The sequence below is a fragment of the Rhinoraja longicauda genome, chromosome 37, assembly GCF_053455715.1.
Source record: "Rhinoraja longicauda isolate Sanriku21f chromosome 37, sRhiLon1.1, whole genome shotgun sequence".
In the NCBI taxonomy this organism is placed as follows: domain Eukaryota; kingdom Metazoa; phylum Chordata; class Chondrichthyes; order Rajiformes; family Arhynchobatidae; genus Rhinoraja; species Rhinoraja longicauda.
In genome coordinates this window covers 17,718,238-17,739,128 of record NC_135989.1, presented here as the reverse complement: position 1 = coordinate 17,739,128, position 20,891 = coordinate 17,718,238, and the positions used below count along the sequence as shown (strand labels likewise).

Below are 20,891 nucleotides of genomic sequence, written 5' to 3'. Positions count from 1 at the left end.
GGGTATGGAGAGAAGGCAGGTACAGGTTACTGAGCTGGATGATCAGCCATGATCATATTGAATGGCGGTGCAGGCTCGAAGGGCCGAATGGCCTACTCCTGCACCTATTTTCTATGTTTCTACGTTTCTATGTAAATCGATTTACTCACAAAATGCTGGAGTAACTCAGCAGGTCAGGCAGCATCTCAGTCTGAAGAAGGGTCTCGACCCGAAACGTCACCCATTCCTTCTCTCCTGAGATGCTGCCCGACCTGCTGAGTTACTCCAGCATTTTGTGAATAAATCGCCAATGGTTAGATCAGTGTTTAATGAGGACAACAAGCCTGGACTATCTAACCCGCCCCAGTGCCACTGCCCCACTGTTCACTCACAGTACAGGGCGAAGATACTGGCCACACAGAACATGGTGCTGTTCTCGTAACTGTGCGACACGAAGGTGTCAGCGTGTGGGTCCCAGAGTGCGCGGCTAGTGAGCAGGGCATCCTCCTGGCCCTGCTGCCCCACGGTCACGACGCACACCAGCTTGTAGCGGGGTGGCATCGCCGTCTTGGCAAACTCCTTGATCTTCTCGCTCATCTCCTTGGCGAGCTCGCCGGCGAGACCTGGGGCGTAGGACACCCCGCTGAGTTCACCCGGCAACAGGTCCTCCAGGTACCGCTGCACCGCGAAGGAGCAGAACCTCTGAGGGGGCCTTGAGGAGAACAGTGGCACCTAGAATTGGAAAAGGCAGCACTATGGCGGTAAATCTCCACTCTGTCCTTACCATTCCCTGATCATAAAGAACTTGTTTGCAACAGGAAGCCCTTTTTTATTCCCTCTCTCCCCAAGGATATTCCTTCCAAGATCAAGCAATGGAATCTTATTGACTTGGATATCAAGGAATTTCTGTCCTGGGCCTCCTCCATTGTCAGAGTGAGGCCCAGCGCAAATTGGAGGAACAGCATCTCATATTTCACTTGGGTAGTTTACACCCCAGCTGTATGAACATTGACTTCTCTAACTTCAGATTGTCCCTACTTTCCCTCTCTATCCCCTCCCCTTCCCAGTTCACCCACCTGTCTTCCTGTCTCCCACTACATCCTATCTTTGTCCCGCCCCATCCCCTGACATCAGTCTGAAGAGGGGTCTTGACCCGAAACGCCACCCATTCCTTCTCTCCAGTGATGCTGCCTCGTATCTTTAATTCAAATGTGAAGCAGGTGATGCTGTATGGATCAGAGACATGGAAAACAACAAAACACACAACAAACAGGCTGCAAACATTCATTAACACCTGCCTCAGGAGAATACTAAACATCTGGAGGAGAGACAAAAGTAAGCAATGTGGACCTGTGGAAAAGAACAAGCGAGGATCCCATTGACTTACAAATTGGAAAGGGAAAATGGAGTTGGATTGGACACACCCTCAGAAAACCTTCCACAAACATCACCCGGCAAGCCCTGAAATGGAACCCCCAAAGAAAAAGGAAAAGAGGTGGCACCAGGAACAGCTGGAGAAGAGGTGTCCAGGCAGAAATGTCCGGGAGTGGGCTCAACTGGGGAGATCTCGAAAGAACCGCCAACAACCGAGTGAGTTGGAGGACATTTGTCAATGGCCTATGCTCCCTAGAGGAGCCAAGGGCTTAAGAAGAAGAAGAAAGAGAGAGAGAGACAGAGAGACAGAGAGACAGAGAGACAGAGAGACAGAGAGACAGAGAGACAGACAGACAGAGAGACAGACAGACAGACAGACAGACAGACAGACAGACAGACAGACAGACAGACAGACAGACAGACAGACAGACAGACAGACAGACAGACAGACAGACAGACAGACAGACAGACAGACAGACAGACAGACAGACAGACAGACAGACAGACAGACAGACAGACAGACAGACAGACAGACAGACAGACAGACAGACAGACAGACAGACAGACAGACAGACAGACAGACAGACAGACAGACAGACAGACAGACAGACAGACAGACAGACAGACAGACAGACAGACAGACAGACAGACAGACAGACAGACAGACAGACAGACAGACAGACAGACAGACAGACAGACAGACAGACAGACAGACAGACAGACAGACAGACAGACAGACAGACAGACAGACAGACAGACAGACAGACAGACAGACAGACAGACAGACAGACAGACAGACAGACAGACAGACAGACAGACAGACAGACAGACAGACAGACAGACAGACAGACAGACAGACAGACAGACAGACAGACAGACAGACAGACAGACAGACAGACAGACAGACAGACAGACAGACAGACAGACAGACAGACAGACAGACAGACTCACTCTGCCTGCCTGCCTGCCTGCCTGCCTGCCTGCCTGCCTGGTATTATCTGATCTGAAGCCAACGTATTGCTGGCAAAGGACCTAAATTGGGATTAGTATAGATGGGTGCATCTATCAGCTTGGACTTGGTGGACCGAAGGGGCTGTTTCTGAGCTGTACGACTCTACAAGAGTTAGGGGCAGGAGGAACCTTCTGTCCTTCCAAGTTGTTCTGCCAATATTACAAACCTGTTCATTGATGATTTTGGTGACGGCTGGTTTCTTTGCAGCTATCTTCAAAGCTGTTCTCTCCTTCCAATGTAAAAAAAAAAAACAGGATTGGTTATTTATTTCCTCATTTTAAGACTCTAATTCTTCACTGATGGAACTGGACTTTTACTTGCCTTCAAATTCTTCGTCAGTCTCCGGGCCACGAGAAGTCCGCTGATGGTGAAAGAGGGAGGATGTGATTCACTTACAATATTCCCCATCGAACCTCTTCCTTTCATCGCCCCAGGCTGCAATTAAAAAAGAGGGAACTAAAGGGGGGCCAACATTTAAAGAACAAATATGCCCTCGTCAATAGACAATAGGTGCAGGAGGAGGCCATTCGGCCCTTCGAGCCAGCACCGCCATTCAATGTGATCATGGCTGATCATTCTCAATCAGTACCCCGTTCCTGCCTTCTCCCCATACCCCCTGACTCCGTTATCCTTAAGAGCTCTATCTAGCTCTCTCTTGAATGCATTCAGAGAATTGGCCCCCACTGCCTTCTGAGGCAGAGAATTCCACAGATTCACAACTCTCTGACTGAAAAAGTTTTTCCTCATCTCAGTTCTAAATGGCCTACCCCTTATTCTTAAACTGTGGCCCCTGGTTCTGGACTCCCCCAACATTGGAAACATGTTTCCTGCCTCTAACATGTCCAACCCCTTAATAATCTTATACGTTTCGATAAGATCTCCTCTCATCCTTGATAACCATGGGTTTCTCATGAGACTCCATTCCAAGTGGAGGCCTTCCTTTTCCAAGGGAGGTTCCGTAAAGTCACGAGACTTTAGATGCAGATGCTGGAATCTGTCGTCAAACACAAACTGCTGGAGGAACTCAGTGGGTCAGGCATCATCTGTGGAGAGAAGGAATGGGCGACGTTTCGGGTCGAGACCCTTCTTGTCTTCTGTCTGTCTGAAGAAGGGTTTTGACCCGAAACGTCACCATCTCCTTCTCTGCACAGATGCTGCCTATCTCATTGAGTTACTCCAGGATTTTGTGTCTATCTGGAGAAAATGGATGGGTGATGTTTCAGGCCAGGACCCTTCGTCATCAAAGAAGATCCTTCTTGAAGAAGGGTCCCGACTTAAGATGCCAAGTGGCTCGCTGAGTTACCCCAGCACTTGGTGTCTGTATATAATATGGGACCATAAATGGTAGGAGAATGTCAAAGGAACGCTGGATTGGAGTAGAGTGTATCCAAGTTAGAGATCCACTCTGGGAATGTTGGCCTTCATAACAAGAGGAGTTGAGTATAGGAGCAAAGAGGTCCTTCTGCAGTTGACCAGGGCCCTAGTGAGACCGCACCTGGAGTACTGTGTGCAGTTTTGGTCTCCAAATTTGCGGAAGGATATTCTTGCTATTGAGGGCGTGCAGCGTAGGTTTACTAGGTTAATTCCCGGCATGTCGGGACTGTCATATGTTGAAAGACTGAAGTGACTAGGTTTGTATGCACTGGAATTTAGAAGGATGAGAGGGGATCTTATCGAAACGTATAAGATTATTAAGGGGTTGGACACGTTAGAGGCAGGAAACATGTTCCCAATGTTGGGGGAGTCCAGAACCAGGGGCCACAGTTTAAGAATAAGGGGTAGGCCATTTAGAACAGAGATGAGGAAAAACTTTTTCAGTCAGAGAGTTGTGAATCTGTGGAATTCTCTGCCTCAGAAGGCAGTGGAGACCAATTCTCGGAATACATTCAAGAGAGAGCTAGATAGAGCTCTTAAGGATAGCGGAGTCAGGGGGTATGGGGAGAAGGCAGGAACGGGGTACTGATTGAGAATGATCAGCCATGATCACATTGAATGGCGGTGCTGGCTTGAAGGGCTGAATGGCGTCCTCCTGCACCTATTGTCTATTGTCTATCCCTGAATAACTCAGGATCGAGAGAGCAGAGTGTGGCAGGATTTCTGCTTCATATTATGGTGGAGGAACAAACTCTAAAACAGTGGTCTCAGCAGAGGGTTAAGAAGGGCAGGGAGAGACTGGGAGGGTGGAATGGTTCTCAAGATTAAACAAATTCCAAAACTCCTGCACGATAAATAGGAAATAGGCAGTCAAGGGGTGGCCGTGCCAAAGGCCAACTTGACCTACTGTTGAGGAGACCAGAGCAAGGCTGAGGATCAGAGGACTTTGCCTCTGTCTTCCTCTGTGAAGAAGCTCCTGTCAAAATTCAGTTTAGTGTAGTTTAGAAATACAGCACAGAACAGGCCCTTCGGCCCACCGAGTCCGCACCGACCAGCGATCCCCGCATACTAACACCACCCTACACCCACTAGGGACAATTTACCCTTATACCAAGCCAATTAACCTACAAACCTGTACGTCTTTGGAGTGTGGGAGGAAACCGAAGATCTTGGAGAAAACCCACGCAGGTCAGGGGAGAACGTACAAACTCCGTACAGACAGCGCCCGTAGTCGGGATGGAACCCGGGTCTCTGGCGCTGCATCCGCTGTAACGCAGCAACTCTGCCGCCTGCAACAAAGATTCAACAAAGAAGGAGGCAGTAGTGGTATTGAGTAGAATAAAATGAACTAAAGTAAGGTTTTACAAGTCACCTGTCTGAGGGACCGTATCATAAGATAATGAGACCATAAGACATGGGTGCAGAACTAGGCCATTCAGCCCATCGAGTCTGCTCTGCTAATCGATCATGGCTGCCTTATCATTATCCTGCCTTCTACCCGTAGTTGTTACGAAGGGAAGGATTGGAACTGCATCGGTCTTTGTACAATGAGCCAGAGATTTGGCATGCAGTTCATGCGTTCATTAGTGACAGGAGCAGAATTTGGCCATTCGGCCCATCAAGTCCACTCCGCCATTCAATCACATCTGATCCATCTCTCCCTCTCAACCCCATTCTCCTGCCTCCTCCCCGTAACCCCTGACACCAGTGTGGTGCCGGGGAAGGAGAGGACCATGAATTGCCAGAGAGGACCATCATAAATGTGCCTCCTGGCCATGTTGTGCCCATGTTGTACCCACATTGCACCTGCGTTGTGCCCATGTTATGCCCATGTTGTGCCCGCGTTGTGGCTGCATTGTACCCACGTTGTGCCCGTGTTGTGCTCGTGTTGTGCCCATGTTATGCCCGCGATGTGCCCGTGTTGTACCCACATTGTGCCCACGTTGTACCCGTGTTGTGCCCGTGTTATGCCCGTGTTATACCCGTGTTGTGCCCGTGTTGTACCCATGTTATGCCCACGTTGTACCCGTGTTGTACCCGTGTTGTACCCACATTGTACCCGTGTTATGCCCGTGTTATGCCCATGTTGTGCCCGTGTTGTACCCGTGTTGTGCCCGTGTTGTACCCGTGTTGTACCCGTGTTATGCCCACGATGTGCCTGTGTTGTACCCACATTGTACCCGTGTTATGCCCGTGTTATGCCCATGTTGTACCCGTGTTGTACCCATGTTGTACCCGTGTTGTACCCGTGTTATGCCCATGTTGTACCCGTGTTATACCCATGTTGTGCCCACGTTGTACCTGTGTTGTGCCCGTGTTATGCCCGTGTTGTACCTGTGTTATGCCCGCATTGTACCCGCAATGTAGCCACATTGTACCCGTGTTGTACCCGTGTTGTGCCTGTGTTATGCCCGTGTTGTGCCCGTGTTGTACCCACATTGTGCCCGTGTTGTACCTGTGTCCCGTGCTTCCCCTCCGGTGCTGCTTTGCCGTTGGTTCTTGCTTTGGTGGACACGTGCCCTCTCTTCTCCGTGACCCTGACAGTGACCAGACTCTGCTTCCTGCTGTCCATACTGTGATCCACTCAGCACAGGGACCTGCTCATAGAGAGGCCTAGAGTCACACCACGTGGAAACAAGCCCAACTTGCCCACACCGGCCAACATGCCCCATCCCCACTCACCCATCGGGTGTCAGGCCAAGTCAGTGGGTATTTTTACGGTGGAGATAGATAGATTATTGATTAGTACGGTTGTCAGGGATTATGGGGAGAAGACAGGAGAATGGGGTTAGGAGGGAGAGATAGATCAGCTATGATTGAATGGCAGAGTAGACTCGATGGGCTGAATGGCCTCATTCTGCTCCTATCACTTATGGACCTGCCTGCATTTGGCCCATATCCTTCTAACCCTATCCATGTATTTGTCTACATGTTTCTTAAACATTGTGATAGTCCCTGCTCCTCCTCTCCCTACAGCGAAGAAACCTCCGCCATGATTGAATGGTGGAGTGGACTTGATGGGCCGAATGGCCTAATTCTGCTCCTATCACTTATGACCTTATGATTCAGTATCTTCATCACAGGACAACCCTGGCCTTGTACCTCCTGCCTGCTGGCCTTTGTTGGTCTGTGGATCGGAGCTAAAGTTAGAAAGTTCATTGATTTAATTTACTTTAGATTCATGGAAACAGGTCCTTCGAAACAACATATCCAAGCTGACCAAGTTGCCTTTCTATGCTTATCCCACTTGCCTGCGTTTGGCCCGCACCCTTCTAACCTCTCCCATCCAGGTACCTGACCAAATACCCTTTAAACATTGTAACTGTACACCTCATTACTCTCACATACACCACCCTCTGTGTGAAAAGGTTGCCCTTCAGATTCCTTTCTTCAACTGATGTTCCCCAGTTATCAACCACTCCACCCTGGGATTATCTACCCCATTTATGCCCCTCATAACCTTGTATATTGTGATATAGATTTAGCTCTTAGGGCTAACGGAATCAAGGGGTATGGGGAGAAATCAGGAACGGGGTACTGATTGTGGATGATCAGCCATGACCATATTGAATGGCGGTACTGGCTCGAAGGGCCGAATGGCCTATCCCTGCACCTATTGTCTATGTATACCTCTACCAGGTCACCATTCAGATACCTTCACATTACCATCCTACCATCCACCTCATTGGTGACCCTCGGACTATCTTTGATCGGACTTTACTGGCTTTACCTTGCACTAAACGTTATTCCCTTATCATGTATCAACATACTGCAAATGGATCGATTATAATCATGTATTGTCTTTCCACTGACTGGTTAGCACGCAACAAAAAAGCTTCAGTACACGTGACCATAAACTAATCTGAACTGAACACATTTGAAAATAAAAGTCTCTTCAATTGGACTTTACTGTAGGTTAATAGGCTTGGTAAATGTAAAAGTTGTCCCCAGTGGGTGTAGGATAGTGTTAGTGTGCGGGGATCGCTGGGCGGCGCGGACCAGGTGGGCCGAAGGGGCTGTTTCCGCGCTGTATCTCTAAACTAAACTAAACTAAATTGCCTGATGACCAGTGGGCCATGATTGCAACACTCACTTTCTGCTCCACGTCACCAAACTCTCACCAAGACAAACGGTCCCTGTGCTCACTGACCCGTGTTAGCTCCAGTGAAATCAAACTTTAAATGAAAATAATCCCTTCCTTGTTTTCCAATGGCAGGCTTCAAATTTACCCCTGGGTTTGTGTCAGTTTTGTCCATGGTTTCCTTCCCTCACCATCCATCACCCATTCACACTAGTTCCACACTAGTTATCCCACTTTCTCATCCACTCCCTGCACACCAGGGCAATGCACAGAGGGGCTGATTAACCTACATTCCCTCACGTCCTTGGGATGTGGGAGGAAACCGGAGCGCCCGGAGGAAACCTACTTGGTCACCGAGGGAACATGCAAACTCCACACAGACAGCACCCAACGTCAGAGGTATCACAAAATGCTGGAGTAACTCAGCGGGACGGGCAGCATCTCAGGGAAGAAGGAATGGGTGACGTTTCGGGTCGAGACCCTTCTTCAGACCCGAGGTCAGGATGGAACCAGGTCTCTGGCGATGTGGGGCAGCAACTCTACCAACTGTGCCACCCCAAAATCTATCACTATTTCTAGCTGTACTATAACACTGAGAACTATATTCTGCACTCTGATAACTTTCTCTTTGCTCTACCTTTTGTACTTGTGTTTGGCTTGACTGCATTCACTTCCTGTATTATCTGATTTAATTAGATAAATTATGTGAACAAAGGCATTTCACTCTACCTCTTACATCTGACAATAATAAACCTAAACTAAAAGGGTAATTGAACCATAAATCCCCATGTTCTTAAAGAGTGGTTGATGTATGGAACGAGCTGCCAACTGGGGTAGTTGAGGCTGGGACTATCCCAACGTTTAAGAAACATTTGGACAGGTACATGGATAGGACAGGTTTGGAGGGACATGGGCCAAATGCAAGCAGGTGGGACAAGTGTAGCTGGGACATGTTGGCCGATGTGGGTAGGTTGGGCCGAAGGGCCTGTTTCCACGCTGTGTGACTATGACTCTAAAGGCAACAGAAGAGGTCCACAGGATGGTTTAAAAGACAGAGAGAATTATTTCCTTTACAAGACAAGGTAGAGAGTACAAGTCCAGCTTGTGATAGAATGGCCTACACTCATCAGACCACAGTTTGGATATTGTGTACAGCTCTGGTCACCGCACTGACATCATTGCACTGACAGTGAAGTAGGTGTTCCCGAGATTCCAGAGGTCCTTTCCAGTGTGTGGGAAGGAACTGCAGATGCTGGTTTAAACTGAAGAGAGACACATAATGCTGGAGTAACTCAGCGGGACAGGCAGCATCTCGGGAGAGAAGGAATGGGTGACGTTTCGGGTCAAGACCCTTCTTCAGACTGATAGTCAGGAGAAAGGGCAATGAGAGATATAGACGGTGATATAGAGAGATATGCAAAAAGTAACGATGATCAAGGAAAGGTGGAGCCCACAATGGTCTATTGTAGCCTGTGGGCTTGGCGATAACGAGTTATGCAGACAAGTCAGAGAGTTGTGAATCTGTGTAATTCTCTGCCTCAGAAGGCAGTGGAGGCCAATTCTCTGAATGCATTCAAGAGAGAGCTAGATAGAGCTCTTAAGGATAGCGGAGTCAGGGGGTATGGGGAGAAGGCAGGAACGGGTACTGATTGAGAATGATCAGCCATGATCACATTGAATGGCAGTGCTGGCTCGAAGGGCCGAATGACCTCCTCCTGCACCTATTGTCTATTGTCTATTGTCCAGAACTGGACCCTCAATCTCTGCAGTGTTAAGGTTAGTTTAATTTAGAGATACAGCGCGGAAACAGGCCCTTCAACCCACCTAGTCCGCACCATCCCCACACACTAACACTATCCATCTCCAGGGCCAATTTTTACTCTTAGACCAAGCCAATTTAGCTACAAACCTGTACTTCTTTGGAGTGTGGGAGGAAACCGAAGTTCTCGGAGGAAACCCACGCAGGTCATGGGGAGAACGTACAAAGTCCGTACTGACAGCACCCGAAGCCAGGATTGAACTCGGGTCGCTGGGGCTGTGAGGCAGCAACTCAACCGCTGCGCCACCGTGCCACCGCTTAAACAAGCGTTGCTCCTTCATTGACCCAGGTCCGCTGGAGCCTAGAACTTGTGTCAACAGCACACGAAGGAAAGGCACCACAGAGAAGGCAGTGGTTTGAGGAGTAGACCACGGACATTGTGGGCTGAAAGGCCTGTTGCGGTGCTGTACTGTTCTGTGTTCATTGGGTAGTGAGAGCAGGTGGTCTGGGAGCGTACACACAAGCAGACAGGAGAAGGGGGATGAGGAGAGGGGGAGAGGGGGAGAGGAGGAGGGAGGACGAGAAGAGAGGGGCTTGGGTTGGGAGAGGAGGGGCAGGGGATGTGGAGAGAGGAGGGGCAGGGTATGAGATGAGAGAGGAGGAGGGGATTGGGAAGGGAGGGGAGGGGGAGGAAAGGAGGGGGAGGGGGAGGAAAGGAGGGGGAGGGGGAGGAAAGGAGGGGAGGGGGAGGAAAGGAGGGGGAGGAAAGGAGGGGGAGGAAAAGAGGGGGAGGAAAGGAGGGGGAGGGGGAGGAAAGGAGGGGGAGGGGGAGGAAAGGAGGGGGAGGGGAGGAAAGGAGGGGGAGGGGGGGAAAGGAGGGGGAGGAAAGGAGGGGGAGGGGGACAAGAATGCCAAGGCAACAGTGTGGTCAATGTTTATACCACCGGCATGGCCACTGGTATCCCAAGAAATGATTTAATTGAAACTCCCCTACTTCATAGTTCTTACCTGCTGTTCCAGACCAGGTTAAAGTCCTCCTGGATCTTGTCGACCACAGACCCTTCTGCTCTATAAGCACAGCTCAGACCCCCACGTCACACCTTCCAGCCTCTGAGGATTTATTTGCTCCACCAGCCAGCAACTTTACATTAGGTTGGATCCCAGGCTGGAATGGGCAGTAGGATATGGGTTGCAGTTGGATGAAGGTTGGGTTAGAAAGGGAGGAGGTGAAGTGGGAGGGTCGATGAAGCACACAAAGACACAACAGCCAGATCTGAAAGACAAATGTTTACCTTGAGTGTTGTTAACAACCGTGATACTTGGAAAGCAATTCGTCAGCGTCTGGGTTGGATGGGAGCAAAGACCTCACTGGCATCTGTCAAGCAGTCAGGCCTCAGCTAGAAGTAAATATTTATCCTAGTGTGAAAGCAAAATCATTTGAGTTATCGAGTAGATAAATGTTGAACAATTCAGAGTGAGAGCAACCATCCTATAACTCAACCTTAGAAACATAGAAACATAGAAAACAGGTGCAGGAGGAGGCCATTTGGGCCTTCGAGCCAGCACCGCCATTCATTGTGATCATGGCTGATCACCCCCAATCAATACCCCGTGCCTGCCTTCTCCCCATATCCCCTGATTCCGCTATCCCCTAGAGCTTTATCTAACTCTCTCTTAAATCCATCCAGTGAATTGGCCTCCACTGCCCTCTGTGGCAGAGAATTCCACAAATTCACAACTCTCTGGGTGGAAAACGTTTTTTTCCATCTCAGTTTTAAATGGCCTCCCCCTTTATTCTTAGACTGTGTGTGGCCCCTGGTTCTGGAATGACATGGATCATTGATCACAGCTGTCAGTGACTGAAGGCTTCAGCGTAAGTGCTCAGAAATTAAACATCCAGACTGAGTAAACATGATAGATTTAAATGTTCTCCCGAGATTAATTGCGCCATTGTGGAAGGTGTCTGGAGTGACCTCTTGCACACTTGGTGTGGGGTAAAGGACGTCATCTCAGCCCAAACCAACCATGTCAAACACTCGATTTATTCACAAAATGCTGGAGTAACTCAGTGGGTCAGACAGCATCTTGGGAGAGAAGGAATGGGTGACGTTTCGGGTCAAGACCTTTCTTCAGTCTGAAGAAGGGTCTCGACCCGAAACGTCACCCATTCCTTCTCTCCAGAGATGCTGCCTGACCCGCTGAGTTACTCCAGCATTTTGTGTCTAAGATAGTACTGTACTATGTTTGCATATCTGTCTTGCTGTTGCAAGTAAGAATTTCATTGTTCCGTTTTGGGACACGTCAAGTCAAGTCAAGTCAAATTTATTTGTCACATACACATACACGATGTGCAGTGAAATGAAAGTGGCAATGCCTGCGGGTTGTGCACAAAAAATAATTACAGTTACAGCATATAAATAAAGTTAATAAGTTACTATTAGTGTCGACAAAAATTTAGTCTCTGGGGTTATAAAAGTTGCCAGTCCTGATGGCCTGTGGGAAGAAACTCCGTCTCATCCTCTCTGTTTTCACAGCGTGACAGCGGAGGCGTTTGCCTGATCGTAGCATCTGGAACAGTCCGTTACTGGGGTGGCAGGGGTCCCTCATGATCTTGCTTGCTCTGGATCTGCACCTCCTGATGTATAGGTCCTGCAGGGGGATGAGTGTAGTTCCCATGGTGCGTTCTGCTGAACGCACTATTCTCTGCAGGGCCATCCTGTCCTGGGCAGAGCTGTTCCCAAACCAGACTGTAATGTTGCCGGACAGGATGCTCTCTACAGCCCCAGACAATACGTGACAATAAAACACTCTTTACCCTCAGTCCTTGAGTGTCCTGGGTACATTTACTCTTCCAGCCTGTCCAATCTCCTCCCATGACCAAAGTGCTCCAATTCCAGTGAAGCTGCTCCTCCAGCACCCTGCTGTTCCTCTCCACTCTCCCTGCCATGCTCTCAGCCCCTGTCACAAGCTCCAGGTCACAGCCACTGGCATGCAGCCAAGAGTCTAACCCAATTCCCTCTTACCTACACCCACTGAGTGCCCATTGGTCTGGAGTACATTCTAACATACACTTGTATGGTCATCCTTGTGTAGGAAGGAACTGCAGATGCTGGTTTACACCAAAGGTAGACACAAAGTGCTGGAGTAACTCAGCGGGACAGGCAGCATCTCTGGAGAGAAGGAATGGGTGACATTTTGGGTGGCGGTCTGAAGAAGTGTCTCGACCCGAAACGTCACCCATTCCTTCTCTCCAGAGATGCTGCCTGACCTGCTGAGTTACTCCAGCGTTTTGTGTCTATCTATGATCATTCATGTTGTGCTTTGGAAGGTAGTTGGATATATTTAAACTGTGCAAACAAGATTAGAGTCATCTAGATGAATTGTCTTGGGTTGGGCTGTGTGTTTTTGCCGACATTAATCTTGAAGAGGTTGCTAGGTATAAAAGCTTGCAACAAGTTAGTGGGCCGAGTGGTCCATCGTTAGTCCAAGTATGTATTGAGATATTTCCCAAGCAGGTGCTTTCAATAATAAATATAAATTAATATTAATTTGTTTATTAAAATAACAGTGGCTCACTGAAGTGAAAATAACAGTGGCTCACAGCGCCTCCAGAACAAGGGGTCACAGTTTAAGGATAAGGGGGAAGTCTTTTAGGACCGAGATGAGAAAGTTTTTTTTCACACAGAGAGTGGTGAATCTGTGGAATTCTCTGCCACAGAAGGTAGTTGAGGCCAGTTCATTAGCTATATTTAAGAGGGAGTTGGATGTGGCCCTTTTGGCTAAAGGGATCAGGGGGTATGGAGAGAAGGCAGGTACAGGCTACTGAGTTGGATGATCAGCCATGATCATATTGAATGGCGGTGCAGGCTCGAAGGGCCGAATGGCCTACTCCTGCACCTATTTTCTATGTTTCTATGTCTATGTTTCACTCAGCAACACCCGAGAAACATGGAGCTGATGCAGCAAAAAAAAATTCAGACGGCAGACATCAAAGCTGTTGTTAATGTTTTGATAAGAATTGCCAGACAGGTTGACAAGTGTGGGTGCTTCCGTCCCACATCACCCCTCATCAGGCCTTCCCCTGTGTTGGGCCCCATATCTGAGGAAGGATGTGCTGGCTCTGGAGAGGGTCCAGAGGAGGTTTACAAGAACGATCCCAGGAATGAGTAGGTTAACATATGATGAGCGTTTGTCAGCACTGGGCCTGTACTCGCTGGAGTTTAGAAAAATGAGGGGGGACCTCATTGAAACGTACAGAAGAGTGAAAGGCTTGGATAGAGTGGATGTGGAGAGGATGTTTCCACTAGTGGGAGAGTCTAGGACCAGAGATCATACCCTCAGAATTAATGGATGTTTTTTTAGGAAGAAGTTGAGGAAAAAATTATTTAGTCAGAGGGTGGTGAATCTGTGGAATTCTTTGCCACAGAAGGCTGTGGAGACCAAGTCAATGGATATATTTAAGGCAGAGATAGATAGATTCTTGATTAGTGCGGGTGTCAGGGGTTATGGGGAGAAGGCAGGAGAATGGGGTTAGAAGGGAGAGATAGATCAGCCATGATTGAATGGTGGAGTAGACTAGATGGGCCAAATGGCCTAATTCTGCTCCTTTTCCTTATGACAATTCAGTCAATCCCCATTCATTTGAATCACTAGTTAAGTATTTAATCATAACTGGAGCGTCTTCAATAGACTGTGGTAGCAGAGCCAACATCAGTAAGAAAAGACTGGGGTGGCTGAATCATGTCAACCTATATGCCACATTACCCACAGACTCAGGGACAGTTTCTTCCCAGCTGTTATCATGCAACTGAACCATCCTACCACCAACTAGAGAGTGGTCCTAACCTCTTATGGGCAGAGGAGACCCGGGTTCGATCCCGACTACGGGTGCCGTCTGTACGGAGTTTGTACGTTCTCCCCGTGACTGCGTGGGTTTTCTCCGAGATCTTCGGTTTCCTCCCACACTCCAAAGACGTACAGGTTTGTAGGCTAATTGGCTTGGTATAAATGTGAAAATTGTCCCTAGTGGGTGTAGGATAGTGTTAATATGCGGGGATCGCTGGTCGGCGTGGACCCAGTGGGTCACTGTATCTCTAAACTAACCTTAAACTAAACTTACCATCTACCTCATTGGAGACCTTCGGACTAACTTTACTGAGACTTTACTGGACTTTATCTTGCACCAAATGTTATTCCCTTTATCCTGTGTCTACACTATGGACGGCTCGATTGTAATCATGTACAGTCTTTCTGCTGACTGGGTAGCAAGCAACAACAAAGCTTTTCACTGCACCTCGGTGATGATACTGCCTAGATCCAGTCAGGCACCCATCTAGATGCCCATGTGTTTAGTTTAGTTTAGAGATATATAGACGGATGAGTTGTTTCTGTGCTGGATGACTTCATGAAACTCCAGAAAGGTTAAACGCTCCTCATTGCGATCCTCAAAGATAGACACAAAACGCTGGAGTAAATCAGCGGGCCAGGCAGCATCTCTGGAGAGAAGGAATGGGTGACGTTTAGGGTCAGACCTTCAAACGTCACCCATTCCTTTTCTCCTGAGATGCTGCCTGACCCGCTGAGTTACTCCAGGTTTGCGTGTCTATCTATAAACTAAGCTAAACATAGTTTCACTGGGAATATGCAGAACTCTGATGCATGCAAATAGGGACAGGTGTGGCACAAATTTAGGGATAGAATGTGGAATATAAAACAGTAAAAGAGGTTTTGATTGGCACATATCACTTGCCAGGCTTTGGCCTACCCCCACCTCTTTTCCAGGTTTCTCCCCCTATCTCCGGTCCCGACCGGAAACTTCATCTGTCCATCCCCTCCCAGATGCTGCCTGACCAGCTGAGTACCTCCAGCACTTTGTTTCCTGCTCACGATTCCAGCACCTGCAGTTCCTTGTGGCTCCAGCAAAATGAAGCAGGTGTTTAAGTATTGAGTGGGAAAGAACTGCAGATGCTGGTTTAAACCGAAGATAGACACAAAAAGCCGGAGTAACTCAGCGGGACAGACAGCATCTCTGGAGAGAAGGAATGGGTGACGTTTCGGGTCGAGACCCTTCTTCAGACTAAGAGTCTGGTGTTGAGAAACTGGAGCTGTCTCACTGTCTTCTGCTCAATGAGTGGCCTCAGCCACAAGAGGGCAGCAGACGACCACGTTATGCCTTTCCACTGCTGGTCTCTTTTGCACCTTGTAGTCCTGAGCTTTAACACAATCTCTTCACAACACATGCTACTTGCAGCTGAACTGCAGTCGTCTGCCAGTGCTATTGATCCTGAGACCGGGAACCACACGTCAGTGATATCTCCGTCCCTCCCCCACCCTTATAAGGTCATAAACGATAGGAGCAGAATTAGGCTATTCGGCCCATCTAGTCTGTTTAGATTTAGATTTAGATTTAGATTTAGAGATACAGCACAGAAACAGGCCCTTCGGCCCACCGGGTCCGCGCCGCCCAGCGATCCCCACACATTAACACTATCCTAAACCCATTACGGACAATATTTACATTTACCAAGCCAATTAACCTATGTATCTGAAGAAGGGTCTCGACCCAAAACGTCACCCATTCCTTCTCTCCCGAGATGCTGCCTGACCTGCTGAGTTACTCCAGCATTTTGTGAATAAATACCTTTGATTTGTACCAGCATCTGCAGTTATTTTCTTATACTAACCTATGTACCTGCACGTCTTTGGAGTGTGGGAGGAAACTGAAGATCTCGGAGAAAACCCACGCAGGTCACGGGGAGAACGTACAAACTCCGTACAGACGGCGCCCGTAGTCAGGATCGAACCTGAGTCTCCGGCGCTGCATTCGCTGTAAGGCAGCAACTCTACCGCTGCGCCACCGTGCCGCCATTCAATCATGGCTGATCTATCTCTCCTTCCTAACCCCATTCTCCTGCCTTGTCCCCATAAGCCCTGACACCCGTACTAATCAAGAATCTATCAATCTATCTCTGCCTTAAATATATCCATTGACTTGGGCAGCACAGCCTTCTGTGGCAATGAATTCGACAGATTCACCACCCTCTGACAAAAGAAATTCCTCCTCATCTCCTTCCTAAAGGACCATCCTTTAATTCTGAGGCTGTGCCCTCTGGTCCTAGACTCTCCCACTAGTGGAAACATCCTCTCCACATCCACTTTTTCCAAGCCTTTCACTATTGAGTAAGTTTCAATGAGATCTCGAGTTCTCCGACTAGTCTCACTGTCCTCCTGATTAATTTTACTCGTGGTCACCTTCCCCTCAGCCAACAATGAACCATTCTACATTTCCTTTAGCAACATCTGCTTTGATCTGTTGTTTTCACTCCTTACCCTTCCATATCTCTAGTCTCCCTCTCCCTGCAGTCTCTGCCTGCCTTTGTTCCCCTCTCTCATCCCAGCTAACAGCTGATACTCCTCCGACTCCTCCTAACAGTCTCTGCCTGCCTTTGTTCCCCTCCCTCATCCCAGCTAACAGCTGATACTCCTCCGGCTGTGGCCTCGGGATCGATTGTAATCATGTACAGTCTTTCTGCTGACTGGTTAGCACACAACAAAAGCTTTTCACAGTATCTCGGTACACGTGATAATAAACTAAACTGAACTGAACTCAATGTGTAGGAAGGAACTGCAGATGCTGGTTTAAACCGAAGATAGAAACAAAATGCTGGAGTAAATCAGCGGGTCAGGCAGCATCTCTGAAGAGAAGGAATTGTTGACATTTTGGGTCGAGATCCTTCTTCAGACAGACGTCGAAAAGTCACCAATTCCTTCTCTCCAGAGATGTTACCTGCTCCACACTACTGTGTTAGCGTGACCACTTGTCACGGCATTTTCTTGGTAATTGTGTTGGACTATTAATTTCCAATTATGCTGCCCTAGTTGCAAGCAGTTCAGGTTATTCATATGGTGATGATAATAGAGGTAGATTATCATGGAAGATAGGCCAAAAGGTAACACGAGAAACTCCATAAAAGGCATTTTATAAATGCTTGGACTTTCCGCCATCACCACCACTTCCCTCCAGTGTTGCTGCCTTATCCATAACTTTAATTTGTAGGCGGCTTTAAGCAGAAGTAGCTTCCTTATCAATACTGATAATCAGATGTAAAGCTATGAGGTAGCAAAAACAGACCTGACACGAGTTGACATTTGCATTTAATTACGGTAAATGATGGACGGGGAGGGGTGGGGTTGGTTTCTGCCAGGAAGTGGAAGCAGAACTTCAGCTTGCTTTATACAGTGGCAAATAAATAACGCAACTTGAGCAAAGGAATTCACCAAATCTAACGGGTCTATCTTAGAAAAGGTGACAAATGCACATTGTTTAACCCTTTAGATAGACACAAAAAGCTCGAGTAACTCAGCGGGACTGGCAGCGTGTCTGGAGAGAAGGAATGGATAATGTTTCGGGTGGAGACCCTTCTTCATACTCTTTAACCCTTTACTATGTTACGATTTGCTTTTGACCCACTCCACAAATTGATGGTCTCTTGATTCCAGATCAAACATAGGCAAAGAAACCTCTTCCTGAAGACCACCTTTATCCACCCTCAGCTCCAAGTTAAACAGCACTTGGAAGAGGTACAGAGGGTTGCAAAGGTAGAGAAGATACTCTCAGTAGGGGAACTTTAATACCCATCAGCAAGACTTACTTGGTAGCACCTCCACTGATAAAGCAGGCCAAACCATGAAGGAAATGGCTATCAGATTAAGTTTGCAGCAGGAAAGGAGCAGATGTTCAGTCAGAGAGTTGTGAATCTGTGGAATTCTCTGCCTCAGAGGGCAGTGGAGGCCAATTCTCTGAATACATTCAAGAGAGAGCTAGATAGAGCTCTTAAGGATAGCGGAGTCAGGGGGTATGGGGAGAAAGCAGGAACGGAGTACTGATTGAGAATGATCAGCCATGATCACATTGAATGGCGGTGCTGGCTCGAAGGGCCAAATGGCCTACTCCTGCAAAAAAAAAAGATCCACACAAGGGATACATTTAAGTGACATCACCTTAGTCAACATATGCAATTGACATCAATAGTAGCGTAGACAATGTTCCATCTTTACACGAAGAGCGCCTTGATTGTACTGTGTGGTACTCCCAATAGTCAATTTTATTTGCCACATACACATAAATGTGCAGTGAAATGAAAGATTGCCCACAGTCCAACAATAAGAGCAATAAAAATAAACAATAACACACACAATCATAAACCAACACAAAACAAAAAGAAACATCCATCACAGTGAGTCTCCTCCAGTCACCTCCTCACTGTGATGGAAGGCCAGAATGTCTTTTCTCTTCCCCTTGTTTCAGATGGGTAACCTCAGAATAGTTCTTCAGACTCACATTAATCCAGCATCTGCAGTTCCTTCCTACAGGTTTGTAGGTTAATTGCCCCTCTGTAAATTGACCCAAGTGCGTTGGGAGTGAATGAGATAATCTGCAGTTCTGTTTCTACATTAACACTCTCAACTTTGCAGTCGTGTCCTGTGCTCATATATATAGTTTAGTGAGTGAGCTTCATGCATGGTGCCAGTGGCAATGGGTGGGAGTGATGCTGAGAGTGAACCTGACTGAAGACAGACACAAAAATCAATGTTCATACCGCTGGGTTGTGTGAAGGAACTGCAAATGCTGGTTTAAACCGAAGATAAACACAAAAGGTGGAGTAACTCAGCGGGACAGGCAACATCTCTAGAGAGAAGGAATGGGTGACGTTTCGGACCCGGGTTACTCCAGCTTTTTGTGTTTATCCGCTGGGTTGTAAGCTGCCCGAGCGAAATATGAGGCGCTGTTCCTCCAATTTAGTGTGTAGGGATTGGATGAGATAATCTGCACTTCTGTTTCTACATTCTCACTCTAAATTTTCCAATCTGAAGAAGGGTCTCGACCCAAAATGTCACCCATTCCTTCTCTCCAGAGATGCTGCCTGTCCCGCTGAGTTACTCCAGCATTTTGCGTCTATCTTCTGTTTAAACTAGCATCTGCAGTTCCTTCCTCCACAGATAATATGCAGTTCTGTTTCTACATTAACGCTCTAAACTTTGCAGTCGTGCCCTGCGCTCACATATATAGTTTAGCGTGTGAGCTCCATGCATGGTGCATGGGGCATGGTGCATGATGCATGGGGCAATGGGCTGCACTGATGCTGACAGTGAACCTGACTGAAGATAGACACAAAAAGCTGGAGTAACTCAGCTGAAGATGGCAGGACTTTCATATGAAGAAAGATTGGATACACTAGGCTTATACTCGCTGGAATTTAGAAGACTGAGGAGGGATCTTATAGAAACATATAAAATTCTTAAGTGGTTGGAGAGGCTAGATGCGGGAAGATTGTTCTCGATGTTGGGGAAGTCCAGAACCAGGGGTCACAGCTTAAGGATAAGGGGGAAGTCTTTTAGGACCGAGATGAGAAAACATTTCTTCACACAGAGAGTGATGAATCTGTGGAATTCTCTGCCACAGAAGGTAGTTGAGGCCAGTTCATTGGCTATATTTAAGAGGGAGTTAGATGTGGCCCTTGTGGCTAAAGGGATCAGGGGGTATGGAGAGAAGGCAGGTACGGGATACTGAGTTGGATGATCAGCCATGATCATATTGAATGGCGGTGCAGGCTCGAAGGGCCGAATGGCCTACTCCTGCATCTATTTTCTATGTTTCTATGTTTCTATAACTCAGCTTTAGCGTGTGAGTTCCATGCATGGGGTGCATGATGCATGATGCATGGGGTGATAGGCTGCACTGATGCTGACAGTGAGCCTGACCGAAGATAGACACAAAGCACTGGAGTAACAGCTTTAGTGGGGAAGCACCATGCATGATGTATGGTACGTGGTGAGTGGTGCATGGTGCATACTGCATGGTGCATACTGCACGGTGCCTGGGGAGTGGTGCATGGTGCCTGTGACAATGGGCTGCAATGGGCCGCACTGTTGCTGACAGTGAGCCGGGCTCAGTCCCAACATCAGCACCAAGGGCAGGGGGAGGGGGGGAGGAGGAGGGGGAGGGGGCGGGCCCAGGCCGCCAGGCCGCCACTCCATTGGTCCAATCCCGCGTCACTCATCCATCCCGGCACGCCCATTGACGCGGGCTCCCGTCACTCACAGCGCCCTGCGCCCTGATTGGCGGGGGGGCGGCGAGGGGGGGGCGGGACGTGCTGACGTAACGGGGGTCGCAATCCCGCCCCCTGCTGGCGGCGTCGGGCCGAGCGCTGGGCTGGAGGCGGCGGCGGGGAGCGGGAGAGAGGGGACGGTGGCTGAGGTGAGGAGCGGGGGGGGGGGGGGAGGGGGGAGTGGGGGGGGTGAGTGGGGGGGAG

General features: G+C 48.5%; 2 protein-coding genes across 6 annotated transcripts in view; one reads left to right on the top strand and one right to left on the bottom strand.

Annotated features, from left to right (window-relative positions):
• Positions 1–238: 238 nt before the first annotated feature.
• LOC144610702 (dynein light chain Tctex-type 5-like) lies at positions 239–10,737 on the bottom strand. Its single transcript, XM_078429597.1, has 5 exons — positions 10,588–10,737; positions 6,195–6,336; positions 2,687–2,800; positions 2,532–2,594; positions 239–711 (listed from the first exon to the last, which is right to left on the bottom strand). Exons 2-5 carry the CDS (start codon positions 6,309–6,311, stop codon positions 364–366), a joined length of 642 nt encoding a protein of 213 aa, XP_078285723.1. The 5' UTR covers positions 6,312–6,336; positions 10,588–10,737; the 3' UTR covers positions 239–363.
• A 10,019-nt stretch (positions 10,738–20,756) lies between these two features.
• LOC144610613 (EVI5-like protein) overlaps positions 20,757–20,891 on the top strand; it is a 114,157-nt gene continuing 114,022 nt past the window's right edge. For all 5 annotated transcript variants that reach the window (XM_078429445.1, XM_078429442.1, XM_078429444.1 and 2 more), the window contains exon 1: positions 20,757–20,836. The gene's annotated coding sequence lies outside the window, so the exon portion shown is untranslated. The remainder of the gene's footprint in view (positions 20,837–20,891) is intronic.